The 19,476-nt window shown below is 40.2% G+C and overlaps 1 protein-coding gene across 1 annotated transcript in view; it reads right to left on the bottom strand.

Moving 5' to 3' along the window:
- cacna1ba (calcium channel, voltage-dependent, N type, alpha 1B subunit, a) overlaps positions 1-19,476 on the bottom strand; it is a gene marked incomplete at both ends in the record, with an annotated part of 86,720 nt that overhangs the window by 46,367 nt on the left and 20,877 nt on the right. The window contains 4 exons of the mRNA XM_083978554.1: positions 6,677-6,780; positions 15,684-15,871; positions 17,084-17,236; positions 18,369-18,460. Coding sequence (XP_083834680.1) covers positions 6,677-6,780; positions 15,684-15,871; positions 17,084-17,236; positions 18,369-18,460 — 537 coding nt within the window. The remainder of the gene's footprint in view (positions 1-6,676; positions 6,781-15,683; positions 15,872-17,083; positions 17,237-18,368; positions 18,461-19,476) is intronic.

Below are 19,476 nucleotides of genomic sequence, written 5' to 3'. Positions count from 1 at the left end.
AGTCCACACACACGCAAAGAGAGAGAAATGTTTATTTGATGTGACAGGCCAACACAGACCCTGAAGCAGGTTGGCAGATATACAGCAGGCTGACTCCAAGCAGGTAAGACAGAGTCTGTGTCCTGTCATATTGTGGAAAAGCAGAACTCAACATCAACAGCAGGGCTGTCTCACAATTACATAATATGCTCATATCTCTCCTGTCTCTGTCTTTTTTTCTAAACAGCATCCATCAAGTGCCATCAGTCATGTGACACAAGTCTGGTGTCAAGCTTGACTTCATAAAAACAAAGATTTGCAGATGACTCAAAACTTTACTTTTTGACTTGGAATGAAATTATATAAAACAACGCCATTAGAAAGTGTCTTAAAAAAACATAAACACTTTGAATCATTCTGAAAACAGCGAGGCAGCATAGATGTTTGTCCCTCCATGTCCAAAACACACTAAGAAAAACAGTTCAACTAAGGAGTGTGTGAAACAAAGCAGAAAGCACATGTGCAGCAGCCTGGACATCAACACATGAGAACATATTTATTTAGTTATTTATATTTAGTTATTTCCTTGCACACAAAAGAAGGAGAAAGAAAAACGTTAATTAATGTTTATGTGAAAGTAGTCTTTAAACTAGTTTAATTGAATTCTATATGGTGAAGGCTGCATAATGACTTGACATAATGAAGATTTGGGTCTTATTCGTTACAGTTTTGGCACATTTTAAAGATACTTACTGTATCATAGACAGGGAAAAATATCAATCAAATGAATTCCTGTTGTGAGAGTATCAAACGACACGCTTCTTATAACAGATAAGAATGTCCATTACCTCTGCATTGCTGTACAACATGCAGGTTGAGATATGTCATAACAATAAGGCGGTTTAAATGAGGAGAGTGGAAAATGAGATATGTGAGAAACGAGGCAGAAAAGGAGGGACGGAGAGACAGGGAGGGAGAGAGAGAGTAAGAGACGAGGAGGGCAGACTATTGAAATAACAGAGCAGGGGATCTCCAGTCCACCCCCACCCCTCAGTGATTGGTGTGTCTCCGACACAGCAGAGAGGGAAGCTCTATTCTGCATTGCAGTGGCTGCCTGCCTGCCTTCCTTAGGGTGTTTCTGTTTGTATATGTGCTGCCAGTGTGTCTACATCTTATTCTGTGGCTGCATGTCTCTCTCTGTGTAATGTGTGAGCAGTGCATCCATGTGTGCTGGTTGAGTGCACAGTGTGAGAGTGTATTTGCATAAACTCTGTTGATATATATTATATATTTGATATTCTGTGCATTTGAAGGCTTGTGTTTGATAACAGCCATGCAGGATATTATACAGTACTGAATGTATTTCTACATATTTTAACCTATCAGTCTCTTTCTGGAGAAAATGAAATGAATTGAATCTGTATGTTTGTGCTCATTGGATGTATTTGTATGTGCAGTATGTAACAACAGTGTCTCAATATGGTGTTGTCAGACTAGTGCTGGTCTCGTCTTCATGCTGCTCACAAATCAGTCAAAGACACGCCAGACTGTTTTGTCAAGACTACAGAGTGACTCGTTCATTTTAAGCAAAATACGTTAGTCCTCAGGCCTAAAAGACCAAGGTTACCATGGTAATAATCGATGACACCTGTGCTGACCAGTGGCACCTAACAACCAGCAGGAAAACATGGCTCATAGTTTAAGCAATGAAAATGGCTTTTTAGTGAGTAGACTGCAAGGATATTTTTCCAATATTAGTTTTTATTTATTGTTTTAGTCTTTGATATATTTTCAAGTTAAATGTTGGAACCGGAACTGTTGAATTCTATCTTAAAGGGATAGTTCAACATTTTTGAAAATTGGCCCATCGCCATGATCCCCCTAGTAATAGCAGTAGGTTCGTTACCTTTAATTGTTGGTCCAAGCTGCTTTTAGATCGGGGGAGAAGAATACCGAGCGGCGCAGCTACACTACGGAGGCTAATGGAATTTCTTGGTTTTGCTCATCAAACTCAGCAAATACACAACCAAAAAACTCAAAAACGCTGTGGTGGACAAGTTGTGACCTGCACATTTACCACGCTATGAGATAATAGCGGAAAGTTAAGAGAAGTGAAGCAAATACTCGGAACTACTTTCTTCAGTGAACCACTGGTCGGAGGGACACAGTGTGCGCACCTCAGCCAGTGCTGTAGTATACGGACGTATCTGCAGTAAACAGGCGCTTTTGAAATCACTCCGCCGAGCAGCCGTCTAGAGTGTAAAGTCCGACTTTGCCTCTAAAACAACTCCATCTCGCAACTTTCCGCTATTATCTCATAGCGTGGTGAATGTGCAGGTCACAACTTGTCCACCACAGCGTTTTTGAGTTTTTTGGTTGTGTATTTGCTGAGTTTGATGAGCAAAACCAAGAAATTCCATTAGCCTCCGTAGTGTAGCTGCGCCGCTCGGTATTCTTCTCCCCCGATCTAAAAGCAGCTTGGACCAACAATTAAAGGTAACGAACCTACTGCTATTACTAGGGGGATCATGGCGATGGGCCAATTTTCAAAAATGTTGAACTATCCCTTTAAAACAAACATTTTCTACTCGGCTCCGTGGATAATTCAGCTGCTGGTAAAAAAAAAAAACCTGATAAATGTCTGCTTCATGCATTATCACAGAAACAATTAGAGCAAAGGTTAAAAACAATCTAAGTCTTCCCTGACATCTCTGTCCTCTTCACAGAATTGGTGAGACACTGACTTAATATGTGAAACTTTACTTCAGTTTTAATCACAAGGTCTGTTTGATTTCCTGAACCACTGACACTGAAGGATCTCCAAACTGGGAAGAGGTTACAGTAATGGTGATGAAGACAAAATCTCCCATGATCCCACACAATGCAATAACTCTGGAAACCTCCAGAACAAGCAATTATGTGAAGTGGGTTGTATACTGTTTTGTAAATTGGAGTTGCGTTTTTATCTGACACGAGGAAGACACATAGAAGTTAGATAAGCTTCATGTGTGAGGGCAGTTTTGTAGAATAAGCGATTGTGGCTTAAACTTTGATCACACCCACATCTCATCCCACACCGTCCACACTGATGGAATAAAAGCTGAGTGAATGGCCCCTGGGGCTCTGCAGCCTCTCAACCCTGCATGTATCTGCTCTCATGCCTGCTCTGAAGCTCAGATCGTGGCCTTTAAACAGTGACATGGCCCCCGCATGGCCCTGCCAGACAGCATCAGTGACCTTCCACCTCCAAAGCAACTGTAAGGCCATTTGACATCTTCTGTGGAGAAAGCAGGAAACAGGGAGGATAATACAACCGAACCGCAAAGGGGGTAGCAAAAGGCTACCTGCCCTCTAACGCTTTAGTCAAGGCTTTAATTTCTACCTACAGTACAGGATGGATGCACAGTATGTGAATAAGAAAATGAGGGTGGCTGATGGCAAGCTAGAGGTTTTAAGCATTACAGAAACACTTAGGTTTGCTTTTTTCTGTGCCCTTTAAAATAATCTCATCAAATGATTCAGTTTGAGAAAGAAAAATCCACCTTTAAAGGGTAACTTTGCAAGTCTGGTCACTTTTCTGCTGTTTTGCTAACCCTCCTCCCGGTCAGGTGCATTTGTTTTCAAAAGAGTCGGCGAAAAAGCAACCCATGGAACGGTGGATAACGTTATTTATACGCGTTACGATGTGTGTATATTTGTGTAGTCTTAACTGTCATAAACAAGAGATTACGGGTTGTGGGGTGTGTTTGTGTCGTGGTGCTGCTGAGACAAGAGCTGGGACACCGGGTCGCGGCCCTGATCTTGCCAGGTTGGTTTTCGGCCAAAAGACACTACATGGAAGGCAGAGAGCCTCCATTCTCCCTCATAATAAGTCATTTACTCCGAAGCTGTTTATCGAAGGTAAAAAATATATAATAGCTAAGGTAAAGTGTCCTGTCTTGGTGGTAGTAGCAAATAATGAAACAAGAACTTTGAAAGCCGAACACACTAGTTTACATGTGTCGACTTAAGAAAAGAGAGAAGAAGAAAAAAAAACTCTGCAGTCATATTAATGTCCATAATTTTCCTGACGGTGACATCAATGGCTCTGCCGAGCTGGCTTCGCAGTTTATTCAATTTAGTCAAACTCCACTCCCAGTGGCAGCCAGTTAATTGCCATAAAGCTACCCAGAAAAAGTTGAGATGCATTATCATTCAACAATTTAAAACTTATAGTAACAGTAACAGTACAGAAACAGTAAGTCTGATTTCAAAAAAGATTTACAGTTGCTTGATCAGTAAAGGCAGAGAAGCCAGATGGAACATGGAGTACTGAGGTTTCTTTCAAACAGTAATGGCCTTAAGCAACAGGAGAGTGAACATGAATAAACTCTGTCCTCATCTATCCACCTGACAGTCTGAATGAGATAAAATAGATGAAGAAAAAAAGGAAGAACAGTTCACACAAACACACATAGACTTACTGTATATTTATATAACTGTATATTTATATAACTATACTGTATATTTATATAACTATATAACTATATAACTAATAAAAAATGCAAAGACTCAGCAGTTGTGGTAGAAGCTATCAACTTGAAATTGACAGGATAGTTTTTTGTTGTTTTTAACAAATGGTTGACTTTATATCAGATTTTACTGAGAACAGCATATTGTACACTTTACCTATGTTTTGTTTCTAACAGTTCCTGGGGGAAATATGTGGCTTTATATCTGCTTAGTGTTGCAATTTGTAACAGTGTCTTCCGCGTCTTCTTCTGATAGTGTTTCTGCCAATTTATTTTGAATGAGCAATGGTTAATAGGCCACTCACTCACTCACTCACTCACTCACTCACTCACTCACTCACTCACTCACTCACTCACTCACTCACTCACTCACTCACTCACTCACTCACTCACTCACTCACTCACTGTTGGTGCTGAAGAGAGATGATAATAACTGCAAAGCAATTTTACAAGAGGCAATAAAAACACTTCCATGATGCTCTTTTCAAAGGTAATAACACCCTGACAACTTTATAAAAAGGGAGGGTTTGTTCCACAGAATTACACCAACATGCTCTGCACTGTCTGTTCTTGGTGGAGCAGACTTGTACAATCGTGTGAATTGATGTTTTAATAAACCCTCATGATTATTACATGGAAGCTGCTGGAGATGTGGAATTTGTCCAAATATGTAAAGTAGTTCCAGACAGTCCAGACAAGGAGAACATCTATGTATGTTAGCTGTCTGTATGTTGATATTCAAGATTTTCCTCACGATACTTACACTTATAGTACTATGTATCACATACTGACAGTTCAATAATAGCTTAGCAACCAAGGTAGACATGGCAGGCCTGTTAAACTTTGAGTTTCTCCATGTCTTGCAGCAGGCTGCAACAGATGAACTGCATTTGTTTCTGATTCAGGTAAAAAAAAAAAAAAAAAAAAAGCAGGCCCACACAACAAGCACATTCACTCTGTAGTACCCACTGTACCCACTGTGTGGGAGACAGATACTAGAATTGTTGTAAACTGCTTACAGTACAGTATATGCTGTGGGAGAGCTAAAAGCTTCATATGCATTAGCAATGGGGGGTGAAGCTTAGGGAACAGTCAACCATTGGCGTTGTCTGCCTCTCTGACAGAGAACTAACCGGGAGCATAAACTCGGTTACAAGAGGCTCAACAAGCTTACTGTGAAATTGCTTGATCTTTTTATGGTGAAAATTTCAAGAACAGCAATGTTTGACTGATCAGAAGGCTCTCTGGCTGGTGAAGGTTATTGGTAGTAATCAATGTTGGGAGGCTGCTTTTGAAATACATTGTAAGAACAATTTCTGTCATTTTAATATTGTCTTGTACCGTATTTTGACCAACTGCTACCTCAAACAGCTTTAAACCAGGGGTAACTTTGATTTTTTGTCTGGCAAAAAAAGACTGAGGCACAATTTCTGTTGACCTCTTACTGTATGTTACACATGTAACTCATGTTAGAGTGAGTGCATGAGTTAATTAAGTGTGATTTCAAAGTTTGACCAAATACCAGAAGCCAGTTCCAGTTCAAGTTATGTTAAGTTCCCACACATTTAGGTAGGTCAAGTGTCAGTGGGGAAACCTCAGGGGAAGGCCAAACACTAATATTCAAGTTTGGACAACTTTCAGGATTTAAGTGTTAAAGAGAAAACTACTGTATACAGGATTTTTACCTTAACTATGCTACATTTTAACCTTAATTTAACGGCTTCGGAGTAATTAAATTAATGACTTGTACGAGGGAGAATGGAGGCTCTCTGCCTTCCACGTAGCGTCATGGCCGAAAACCAATCATGCAAGATCAGTGCTGCTGACCCAGTGTCCCAGCTCTCGTCTCAGCTGCACCGCCACACAAACACTTCCCATAACCTGTAATCTCTTGTATAAAAATATACACATCGTAAATAAATCACGTTATTCCCCACTCCATGGGTTGCTTTCTCGCCGGCTTCATTGAAAACAAATGCACATGACCAGGGAGGAGCGTTAGCAAAACAGCTGAAAAGCGACCGGAGTTTCATAGTTCCCCTTTAACATCTTAAAACCATGAGAAGAAAGTTATCTAATAAGATCTGTGCCTGTCAGATGGGGGAAATAAAAGTTCCACCATGCTGCAAGTTTATAGGTCTCTGAGATCACCCCTCTTCAGGTGATCCTCACAATCATGTACTCACCCTGACAGCACGCCTAGCACCAGGTTGAGCATGAAGAAGGAACCGATGATGATGAGAGGGATGAAGTACAGCCAGTTCCATGTGTTTCCAGATGCATCATTCGCCTAAACACATAAGAAAATAGAGATAAAAAACATGACTATTAATATTGTTAACCTTTTGCAGTTAAAGCATGAAGTTGGCATTTATCAGAATTTGTCTTATTGTTCATTAGATCAGTGGTTCTGAAACTTTTTTACATCAAGGACCCATAAATTGACACAAATTACACTACGGACCCCCATTGGACAACATTTTGAAGCAAACACCACAATTATTTGTTCTGAGACTTTGAGTTAATGTATGTGATGTCAATGGTGTGAAATTTTGGAAATATTTTAGAGAAATTTCTGGAAAAAAGTGGTACAATTTCTCCAAAAAGGTTTAAACATTTCTAGAAAAAAGTGGAACAAATCCCAAAAAAAAAGAAAAGAAAATTTTCTAGAAAAGAGTGGTAAACATTCTTTAAAAAAGAAAAGAAAGAAAAGTTAATACATTTCTAGAAAAATGTGGTAAAAAAAAAAAAAAAAAAAAAAAAAATTCTCAAAACCAATTCTAGAAAAAAGTGGTAACATTTCTCCCGAAAAAAGTTTTTTAAAAATTCTAGAAGAAACTGGTAACATTTCTTAAAAATAAAACAAAAAAAAGTGGTAAAATTTCAAGAAAAAGTTGGGGACTTGAACCCTCTGAAGGACCCTGGGGGTCCCTGGACCCCACTTTGAGAACCACTGCATTAGATGGCCATGTGTTAGTCTGTCTCTCAGTATTTTGTAACATTCCAGACAACATGAATCAGCTGGTCAAGACAGAGGAGGAAGATGCTCGTGTTATTTAACAACTCACAAACATGTAATTACATTGGTCCCTGATGTTTACTGTTTCAGACATTGTGTGTGTGGAGATGATGAGACTGACATATCTCCTGACGATATTGACAAATACCAGCAAAAAAGCAATTGCTCATAAATGGTACTACTGACCTACCTACACCTACAGTAGGTAGATACAGCAGAGGGCCTGGCTGAGGTTGAGTTCAGTTCTCTATGCAGGTTGGCTGAGTTCATCCCACACTAGAAACCTAGCCAACGCTTCAGCAGTACAAGCAGAGATGTAGACATAGATACCCACATACACACAGACGTTACAGCCTGATCGGTCTCATGACTGCATCCTCAACTCTCAAGACTCATCATCAGAGAAGCACTGAGCTGTACAGTATTTGACTTTCCATCTGACTGCTATAATGCAGCCACTCCTTATTTTATTCTGTCTGTTCTGTAAATTGAGTGTTGGTGGTGTGCTGGAGCGGTGCATTAGTTTGTGTATATGATTTGCTTTTGAAACAGCAACAAGCCACAATCCAAGGCTCATGTTCTCCATTGTGACCTCCACCCTGCCTGGGGCCTTTCTGCTGTATTCATGTTTGCAGACCTTCTTACACCTGGTGCTCACAGTCACACTACTGCTAAAAACCGTGTGCTGAAGCAATTACTGGCTGAAACCAATTGTAATGGCTCGTTTAAAAGACATATAAGGATATGAACTGGCAATCTGCACAGCTGTGTCTATCTCCTGCACACATTAACAAAACCTTACAAAGTTGTCATGACAATGGACAAACACAGTGAGTTGTCTATCACATTTTCAGAATAAAAGTAAATTGATTCATCTACTAAAAGTGCTAAAACTGCTTTAAAGTATGAGTACTTCATAAAGGTAGTCAAGTACAATATTTGTCAAAAATAACCCTCAACACAGAATACATTTAAAATAAAATTAAGTGTAACTAAATGTACATAATTACTCTCTGACTATTTGAGCTAAGGACATAGTTCAGCCTTTATGCATAAATAAGGTCACAACACTATCAGGGTGTGTGATTTTCAGCTTGTGCTGTTAAAAAAAACAGTGTTTCTTAAACATTTAAATATTGTAAAATCTCTTTTTATGACTGAAGAAAAACTATTATCAGACTTTACAAAGAAACATTTGAAATCACCATAAAGCACAGTGGAACAAAATACAGTAAACAGGGCTGTTTTAATTAAATCTGCTGCCAACTGCTGCCATACTCCCACTTAGCACCACAGAGGAGATTAGAGCAGAGTGACTGCAGACACAACAATTACACAGCTTCCTGCCAGAGGTGCATCGACAGTTTTTACATGAAATGTATTGTATCTTACAGAAATACAAGGGAAGGGACATTCACAATGTTATCTGTTACTGTACTAAATATTATAATGTTTTGCTTCCTCCTGTGTTGCTTATCTGACTATTTTGAAGCTACAACAAATTTGTTTTGTAATAGAAATACAAACACTAGTCTACCCAAGACAGCTTATTTATAACAGCATCCAGCAATTACAGTAGATCAGAGTATCACTTTTGCCTTTCTAATGATTAGTCTACATAGAGCGGGGAGCAGTGGAGGTGGGAAGGCTGTATCACCACCAAATACATGTTGAACTGCTGCCAGTGCCAGTGCTCTGGGCAGAGTCATCTGTCATAATGTAGCTGTGAGCTGGAAATGCATGCAGTGGGCTGGGTTTGTTAGTGCATTAGCCAGTGTTGGGGTGATACTGGCTCAGAGCGTGGCTAAAGGAACAGAGAGAGAGAGAGAGAGAGAAAGAGAGAGAGAGCACAGTAGGCAATAGTGAAGCCATTAGTATCCATGTTCTACCCCTAAATGTGTTATCCTGAAGACAGCCTTCAATTCACGAGAAATACCACACCCAGACGGCCTGAGGAGCTGAAGACCGAAATAACAGCTACTAACTCAGACAGACACAGAACGAGCTGTGTGTTTAGCTTTGGACGAAGACTTGTCATAACCTGACACATACAGTATGTTCAAATAGCAAATAGGACTGTGCTAACTGGTCAGATGGGCACAAGGAGTCACACCTTCATAGACCACATGCACTGAAAGCTGCAGCCCCTATATCTTTATATTTGACCCTTTTCAAAGTATTGTTAGACAGACAGGGGTAGTTTGTAGGGAGGGGTGGGATAAAATATTGCTACAGAGATACAGTACGTTGCATCATTTACTCTTGTGATACTTTGCTGATTTTCCTAAAATATTGTTGTAGGTTTTCTAATCTCCTTCTACTTCATGACTCCTCATGGTGGAGTTTCAAATGAAGGTAAACTTGGGGGGAATTTGGCAGACGGCATAAACGGTGGGAAAAAAACACAGTCTCTCAAGTTGAAAATCTGGGCCCGCTTCAGCTTTTACAACACCGCTGATGAAATGCAAACAAACACCTACACACTGGGCATTTTCCATGTGAATTCTAGCTGCAAGGCGCCTGAGCCAAAGATTGCAGTCTGTGCAAGTCTGGAAACTGAAATGTGTCCAGATTTACAATAATAAAAGTTGATTATTCTCATTCAGCACTAACTCGGGCACAATAAGTACACACAACACTGAGATTGCAAATATTTTAGCGAGGTATATCTTTTAGGGGTAATTTTCTAACAGAAAAATCACTGTATCACTGCTACGGTTGAAACAGCAGCAGAGGACGAGTAGCAGTGAATGGTCCACACTGTATTTTGTTGTTGTTGTCCTTTAGCTTGTGAACATCCTGCTCCCCTGAGCTCAATGTGATAGCATCTGAAAGTCCCCGTTGTTTACAGGTGAGTGGCCATCGCTTTGCCGGAGGGGACTCCCACAACTGACCCTAAAGCTTGGTGAAGCCACCAGTGCTCTCTCCTTGGGGACTTCTTCTAGGAAACCCTAAAACACAATATTTTCCATCAACTTCCAGCTAAAGGCATGTGAAGCTTTTACCCTATTTTATTCTTATTTTGGTTTGGGTACAGTTTTGAAGGTTTTGTAGACAGAGGTCGTGCAAAGCACTAACAGATGACAGCACCTGTCAGAATCCAGAGTTTATGGCTCAGAGCTCTTGGGGGTCTCCTAATGAGAAATTAACAGTCTGCGTTTTGCCCTCCATCCCCATCAGACAGTCACAGCTTTGTCAGAGATAGATGAGACCCTGTACAGCCATGATGGATGGCCACTTTGATAAAGAGGACACAGACGGGTCCCTCAGTGTTAGGGGATGAGACAGCCTTCACTCCTTCACTCCTGACTTGACAATTCAATCAGAGAATCCACCATCATATTCAGCCAAAACAGCAGCGCAAGTGGGCCCACAGTCAGAACACAATGCAACTCTGTCAGTGAGCCAGAGGACAGGAAACAGAGCTGGCTAATGATGGATGAAGAAGTGAATTTAACCTCCAACCCTTAGACCCCATATGGACTAATTCTGGATTAACGCCTCGGCCTAATGGGGATTATTCATCATGTGAATGATGACAGTGGCCGATGATGGAGGAAAACCCTTTATATCTTAGTGAAGATGGTGGAAGAGAAGATGTTAATAAGGATTATTAAAAAGTGAAGCTAGGATCATTCCTGCAGTAAATATAAATCATTCATTCACAATGATTTCCTTAGAGTCTGTTACTTGGATATAACCAGTAAAGACCTTTGTTAATTCCACTATCTTAAATCATTGTTTGCTGAACAAGACTTGTGTAATTAGCTAGATGATTAGCACTCATACTGATACAGTACAGTGAGACAACCAAACCAGAACACCCAAAACCTACACTATGTTCTTTATTAATACACATGAATGACTGTATGTGCCATACATGAAGAGACAGCTCAAAATAATTTGCCAAAATTATTTAAATGATCTCATTATCTGTGTGCTGCCTTGCTGTATTATTCATTTGCACGTTAACTGTGTTTTTCAAAAGGCTTATATTATCCCGAATGTCACTGATTGACTGATGATAGTAACTCTAGTTTCAGTAGCTACAGGGAAGAGGAGGAGCACTTACTGTACAATACACTGAGCCTTGTGTCCATTTCAACAAATAAACTACTTTCAATACATGTATCATTATTACTATAGGAGGGAGAGGAAGAACTAAACATACAGCAAGACGCACTGAGCCGAACGAACAGAAGAGATAGAGAGAGAGAGAAGTCATCAGTCACAAGGCTTCATACTAATGACTATGATGAACTCTACATATCAGAGGGGGTTAAACATAAAGACCTACCTCTGATAAAAGCCTGTTAGAGTTACAGTAAATTAGTACAAAATTATTGTGGGACCAGAACAAGGCTGTAGGTTGTGTGAGAAAAAGACTCTCAGGTCTCTGACTCTCTGTCTCAGGTCATGGTGGGTCACCTGAATGTGTGTGTGCTGCTGCTGAAATCACAGATCTAGTCTTTCATTTATGTTTTTGGCAATTTTGTAAAAATGATGTCCCAGTTATAAAATCAGGCCTTGACCATAGGTTGTGTGTCCACACAAGAGTTCACCTCACCTCGTTGATTTCTTGTTTTACTTTGTCCTCCAATTAGTATTTATTAAATGAACATTCCTGCATACTGGGTTGAATTGAATATTAGCCGCCACCTCCTCCATCTCTAAACCTTTTTAATTAGCCAACTCTTTTGGAGAGGCTTCGTCTCAGGAATCATGTGAGCAAACACCACAGCACAGTGCGAAGTGACACACAAGCATCCTCACTGCAGGCAAAACAGAATCTACCCTGGCAACCAGACCATCATAGCCTATGATAAAATATTGAGCAGGGAGCACAAATACCACCCCGTTGGAGTATGTGGGGTGAATGGGTTACAGAGATTATCTGAGCAAAAGCCAACTGGTCTGCTGACGACACAACAGACTCACTTAACTCACTTAGTTTTACTGTGTATCAATCTGAAACCTCAGCACGTCAATGTAAAAAAAACGGGTCGCCTGTCAATGACATCATATCATGTACTTCATGTGTCAGTGTTGTGTTCGTCTGACAGAAGCTCAACATTGATTTTTATCTTACTTTCAGCCACAGACCTTTTTTACTACTTGGCCACTTTTAACTTCATAATTGAACCAGACAAAGGATTTTAGTATTTTGTTATTGTTTTGATTGAAGACACCTACAGTAGAGGCTGAATATACAGACTGTGTGTTTAAGTATTTATAAAACTCCCTGCCCTGGTCACACCGGCTAAGAATATAACTTACTGAGACATTTTTGTAACCAAAAGCTTTTTCTTCACAGAAATAGCGGGGAAAGATAATCAACTCTGTCTGGAGCTATATATACACTCTGAAAACCTGCCTGAATCCATCGAGCATAAAGTAAAACCTCTAGCTAATTGGGTTCAGACAAGCATCATGATTGACAAAGAGATAATAATGAGACACTGGGAAGCTACAGTACATCCAAGCCACAATTTCAGGAGTTGATTTCACAACTGGATAAGGTGGCAGCTTTTGAAAGAATATCATATAGCCAGATAGGTAGGTAGATGGATGATACATGAAGTTGAAAAATCAATAATAAATGGGGAAAGTTTCTGTGATTTCACAAATTGCAAGAGATCGCGCTGAAGTGGTGGCCATTATACAGTAAATGTGGAGGGATGGATGTGGTATTTCTTTATGTGACAGTTGATCTTTGGACATTGGACTAGTGTACTAGATATTTCTAATCTATTTTGGTGCGTATGTGCAATACCTGCGAAGTTTGGTGTTCAAAGGTTTTAGAAACCAAAAAAAAAATTAGGGATGCACGATAGTTATCGGTCCGATAATTATCGGCCCGATATCAGGAAATTATGACGTCATTTCGATAAATCCGATATCATAACTTATCGGCCCGATAAGATTTATTATATATTTTTTGTCAGCACTGCGGTATGGGTCGTTTTTTTTTTACCAAGCGCTCTCACTCAGAGCGCTCTGCTCTCACTCCAACATGAGACCTGCGGCCTGCAGTGAATGCTGCGTTCAGGTGGCCTCCCTATAATCGGAAAAACAACTTTCTGACTGAAATCAGAATAGTCCCTCATTTCAGAAAACAACTCCTCAACTCGGTCATAATTTTGGTAGTTGCCGACTTGACTTGACTTATCCCAATTACCCTTATTACACATAAACCATAGAAATATGAACATAAAAAGGTCTGAAGAACGGCTCGCAAAACGGGAACTGGGAACTTCCGTCAACACCTGAACGCAGCACAATGTGCGTACTGGGTTTGTAAACACAACATGACGGCGCTAATGTGGGACGGTAATAAAGAAGACAGCTCGCTGGATATCTGTAATAAATGTTCCAAGGAAGCTCCACGAGGAGGGAAAATAGTGCGAGCAAACCTGGTCAGTCACCTGAAACATGACCGTCGCTCCGACGGAGTTTTCAAAGCTACGAGGACGCTGCTAACGACGCTAGCAACATAAAGCTAACTGTAAGAAGCCACCGGGACACAAACACACAGACACTCTCCCTCTCTCTCCCCCTCAACCACACACACACACACACCCCCCCACACACACACACACACGGCCCCACGCCCCCTCACACAGACACTCTGTCTGTCTGTCTGTCTGTCTGTCTCTCCCCCTCTCTGAAAAGTTATTCATTTGTATGGAACCAGCCAGGCTTTTTTATCTTGTGGGATGCACTTTTCCCACTTTGTATTTATTTTAAATGAGTAAAATAAATAAATAAAATAATGCAAAGTATTTGCATCAGTTCTAGAGTGTTTTATTTTTTATATCAATAAGTAATGCAGCTTATTTAAATAGATGTTCATTTGAGATATCAAATAGTTTTGTCTGAGATCTTTTAGCAGAATGTTTGAAAGGCTTGTTAATAGAATATCTTCATTTAAAGAGTCAAAACTGTTTTTGGTTTGTTTATAGTATTGATGTCATGATATATGTTAGGTCCTCACTAGTCTTTTTTTTTTTTATCTCCAAGTAGCCTATGTTATCGGTTATCGGTATCGGCCTTCGGAAGCAGAAAGTTATCGGTTATCGGTATCGGTTTCAAAAAAATGTTATCGTGCATCCCTAAAAAAAATCTACATAGCAACACCGTGACTAGTTTCTGACGCATGACAAACTCACATCACTCGCCCTGGAGACTAAACAACCTAGTGTGAGTCAAATTAACCTCAGTAATTTCATTTTCATTTTGATGCTGATGAAAAGTTTCCTAGTTCTCAGTAGGTCTGATGAAATACTAAACATTGACTCCCTGAGACAAATGCTGCAAATGAGCAGGCCTGACTTTATTGACAAACTTACAATAAAAGTCAGCCCACGTGTGAAGAGGTAGCAGAAATGTTGTCTTTACATTAATTTGCACTCGTAGGTGTAGAGCTGTAACACACAACATCAACCTTTTTTTCCCACCGCATTTGTTTGTTACATGATCAAATTAAAATTATAGAAATAAACGTGTTTTTAAGCACCTGAACATCCCATCGTCACTAGTGCCTATGTCATCCAAGAGAACTAATGAAAACAGATGGCATGATCAAAGTTGTCACATTGACATGTAATAATTTATTCACAGCAAATTATTCCACCTTAAAAGTTGCTGGTAGCTGTGAGTTGCCTCTGAGCTGCACAGTGTGTTAATTATGTTTTCTGCCTTGCTGTTGTTAACTAGTGCAGATGAAAAGGCAGCAAATCATCTGATGTTTCTTTTTTTGATGCATTAACAGAGTAATGTCAGCCTATTAACCTTGGACAGCTTGTGCATCCTCCATAACACTGCTGGGGATGAACACGAGCTTACTGTACCTACACTTTCAGAGCCACATCTGTTAGATTCAGCCTGTTTGCTGACCTCTGGCTGCACTGGAGCTTCTTCTCAGAATTGATGCAGCTACAGTACATTTGCTCAACAGATATTAAGTTAATTATATTAATTACTGTAGATATGCTACACTAGAATCACCACATCTCAGTTGTTTCCTCCAACAACGGTTATAGGAAATATGAAATACAACATAAAGTGGCAAATGTTTCTAAAACCAGGGGGAGGGGCTGTCAGTGAACCCCAGCTACCGACAGACATGGTGCCTTTACAACTACAGATGTTTCCAGTACAGTAGGTGGACTTACATTGTAGAGGATATCCACCCATCCCTCCATGGTGATGCACTGGAAAACAGTGAGAACAGCGAAGAGGATGTTGTCAAAGTTGGTGATGCCAAAGTTGGGTCCGATCCAGTATTCCTTACAGGCGGTGCCGTTTGAACAGGTCCGCGCTGGAGCCTCCAGGCCACAGGGGAACTCTTCTGCCTGCTCGCCTACAGCCAAAAACACACACAAACACATGCATCTGTACAGTCACATCACAGAAAAAGACTGACATTATCACTGTCCAATCGTGAGCCTGCATTATACTCATCACCATATTGTTCAGCAACCAGCATGGCAGCAAGCATTTTTCAACCTTACGAAGTGTGTTTTCTATACTTGTGACTTTATTGCTTACATATTTTTTTCCTTTTTGCCCGTGAACTCCAGAGTCTGATCCCACACTCTTCCCCACCCAGGCTGTTACCTGCTTCACCCTCCTATCTTCAGTCACCAACCTTCAGTCAGCCTCTATCTGCATTTGGATCAGCTCCCTGTGTCCCAGCTCCAGCCCCCACCAAAGCCCCAGTTGAGGCCTTACCTTATTAAACCCTATTTCAAACCTGCTCTTCATGTGTTTTGGGGCCCAGAATCAGAACAGTCAGATGTGACTAAACATAGAGTAAGCTGGAGTCTTATTTAAAGTACCTCTGATATTGAGAAACATGCCATTTAATGCATAATATATGGGTTCAGCTCCACAAGCTGGAAACCTTTACTGGCATCATTTCCTGTTTTTATCCAGAGTGACTTACAATTAGAGTTCAAATGATGCAAATGTTCTTGTTTTCACTGATCAACTTCACATCCTTCATTATTAAGTAATGATAGGGTTCGGGTCAGCACTCAGAGCAAGTAACACTGTGAAGCCTGTAACAGTTCTTCATGGTACACTAGAAGCTGCTAACATTATGCTTACACTTAATTTATCTAATGTTTTTCTCTGTGTTGTTGTAAAATGACCGTTACCTCTAACAACAGAACATCTACTGCATGTCTGTCAGGAGTGGTATCTCCCTCAGTTAGTTAGCCCTCCTTATATCATTTAGCTTTCTTTGTCATGTTAAATGTATCTTTGTGATTTTTCTCCTCCAACAATGATCCACGAACAAGAAGTCTCAGGTCTCATCCGTGTTTATCCAGAGCTATATGAAATATGAACCATTAGTGTTAAATTGTACTTATCGCTGTGTGAAATCTTGAGTTATTCATAAAAGCATTGTTTTGTGAGGTCACACTGACCTTTGCCACCAAAGTCTAATCAGTTTGTCCTTGTGTACAAGTGAATGTTTGCACCAACAATGTTTATGCCTACACAGATAAGTGGGAGCATCCCTCTATTAAAGCCAAGAGTTTGCCCCAGGCCCACTCCTGTTTCTTACCTGTGTCTGTTCTGAAGCAGGTGCGATGGAACTTGCCCATGTAGAAGTCAAGGCCGATGATGGCAAACATGAGGATGGCAAAGAAGAGCAGGAGGCCGATTTGCAGTAGAGGTACCATGGCTTTCATGATGGACTTTAATACTACCTGAAGACCTGAGGGACGCAAGAGAAAGACAGTTTCGTTGACATTTTTTCTTCTATTTTTCGGGGTTTTGTTTGGTTAAAAGCAATACAATGGGGAGGTAGTAAAGACAGGTTCACAACAGAGGCTCTGACACCTTTGGTATATTTAGTGAATCCAAGAGACGTTAAGTAAAGTGATGAAGCAACTGCTCTGTTGTCCTCATGCGCTCTACTAAGTAATAATTCATCTGCACAAGAGACAGGAAGTTGGAGATCTTACTATGATGAGTTGAATGTAATATGTAATGCTGACAAGGGGGGCACTGTAGGATCTGAAGATGAATCGCTGCACTGAAGTAAGGAAACAAATTGGGGTAGAGATTTTTGAAACAAAGACAGAACAATTTGTTTGGGTGATGATAGTCAATTAACATCACATTACCTACGATGAATGATGAAAAAACCTGTATGCGGGCCCTGAGTCCCATAGTGTCCTTTTGCATTTCCCATTTTATTGATTTTCAAATGAAATCTTTGGTAATTTGAAGATATGACCCTGAAGACACAGAACCATCCTGTGTTTGCATCACTATCATGGTTTTCTCTCTGATGAGGCCCTATTACATGATGATGATCAACTATTTTATTGAATAAAATTGTACAGATTAATCTAAATGATTAATTTTCCTCCAAATGTAATTTCCTCAAACACTTATTCAATGTAAATTCTAAGGCAAAAGCAGATGACTCTGTTAGCATATTTATCAATTCTGTCCATTAATGAAAAGACAACACTTACAAATGAGGTAATCCTTCACCATTGTGTTACCATAAATGATTAACAGAATATAAATATATGTCCAAATAAATGAATATATGTCAACTTAAAATATTGACGTTAATGCGTTTTCATAGTCGAGGTTGTTGATTGTGGTAATTATGGATTATGATGACTAACTGCAGATGCCCCAAAGCAAACATTGTCATTTTATATTTACTGGTTGTGTGTGGATGGAACAAAAAAGACACAGTGTGTTGATCATCCAGTCCTCAAGGCTTTCCACATCCCCAGCTGTGTCTCTCTAATTTGTTCAAGAGCCATACAGTGTCAGAAGTTCCACTGGTAGTGACAGACATGTGGCAACATGTGAAAGTAACTTACTAGGAATCCCAGAGACCAGCTTGAGCGGCCGCAGGACCCTCACTGCCCTCAGTGTTCTCAGATCGAAATCAGTCCCCACTGTGGCCAGGATCCTACACACACAACAACAAGGAATCAAGATTACAGGACACCTGGACTGTAGCAGTGTGTTTTTCTATAGTAGCAGCAAAGATCTGACATGTAAATTCTGCTTGCACATCTGCCTTGTATTCAACTCAGTTCATGTTCCACCTGACGGAGGAAGCACTAGACAACAAGAAGTACTGTATATAGGAGCCAACTAGTTGTTTTTTTTATCGTTTACATTTAATTGCTTGTTTTATTTGCTAGAAAGGGAGACAATACAGTAGACTTGAAGGCAAGAGAAATTGAAAAAAAAAGTGAGATGAACTGGAGGCACGTGTGAAGCATCGAGCGCGTTGTGAATGAAGTCTCATGTGCGTCATGAAGACAACAGCAAAAACACTGACCTTAAAAGAAGTGTTAAATACACCACTGACTACATTGAATGCTGATTGTAACGTTAAACTGTATGTTGCTTTCCAAACAGCAAACCCTGGATCAGCAGTGACATCAAAATCCTCCTTAATCAGAAAGAGGAGGCCCTCAGGGAGGCAAAATGTGATCCTTCGCTTTGAAAAATCACTTTGATATAACTCCAGCCTTCTTCAAACCGGCCGTAAATTTATATATTTCATATGATTCCCCCCTAAAAACATCCGCATGAGTCTAGGTCATGAGTACAGTATTATCCTACATATTATCCAGAGTCTGGTTTACCAAGGAAAAACAACACTGTAGTGCAGAAACTGTTAATGAGCAGTGGAGCTGTCAATGGCTGAGATCCAATGTTGAACAACAAATCGAAACCTGAGCCCTATGTATGTACAGCAACTGCCATTAACCCCTTACTGCACATCAAGACTGATGGTTTTCTCTTACATGATTAGGGTGACATCAATCAAGGAAACAAGTTCAATACCAAAACACGCCTAATTCTATCTTTGACATGAAGACAAGACTGTGTCTGTGAGAGAACAGGGAGGATATCAACAGATGAAAGACAGAGAGGGAGGGAGGGAAGGAGGGAGGGAGGGAGGGAGGCAGA

Source organism: Trachurus trachurus, assembly GCF_905171665.1.
Source record: "Trachurus trachurus genome assembly, chromosome: 9".
Lineage (NCBI taxonomy): Eukaryota > Metazoa > Chordata > Actinopteri > Carangiformes > Carangidae > Trachurus > Trachurus trachurus.
Note: the sequence above shows the minus strand (reverse complement) of the source record. Positions and strands in the feature narration are given on the sequence as shown.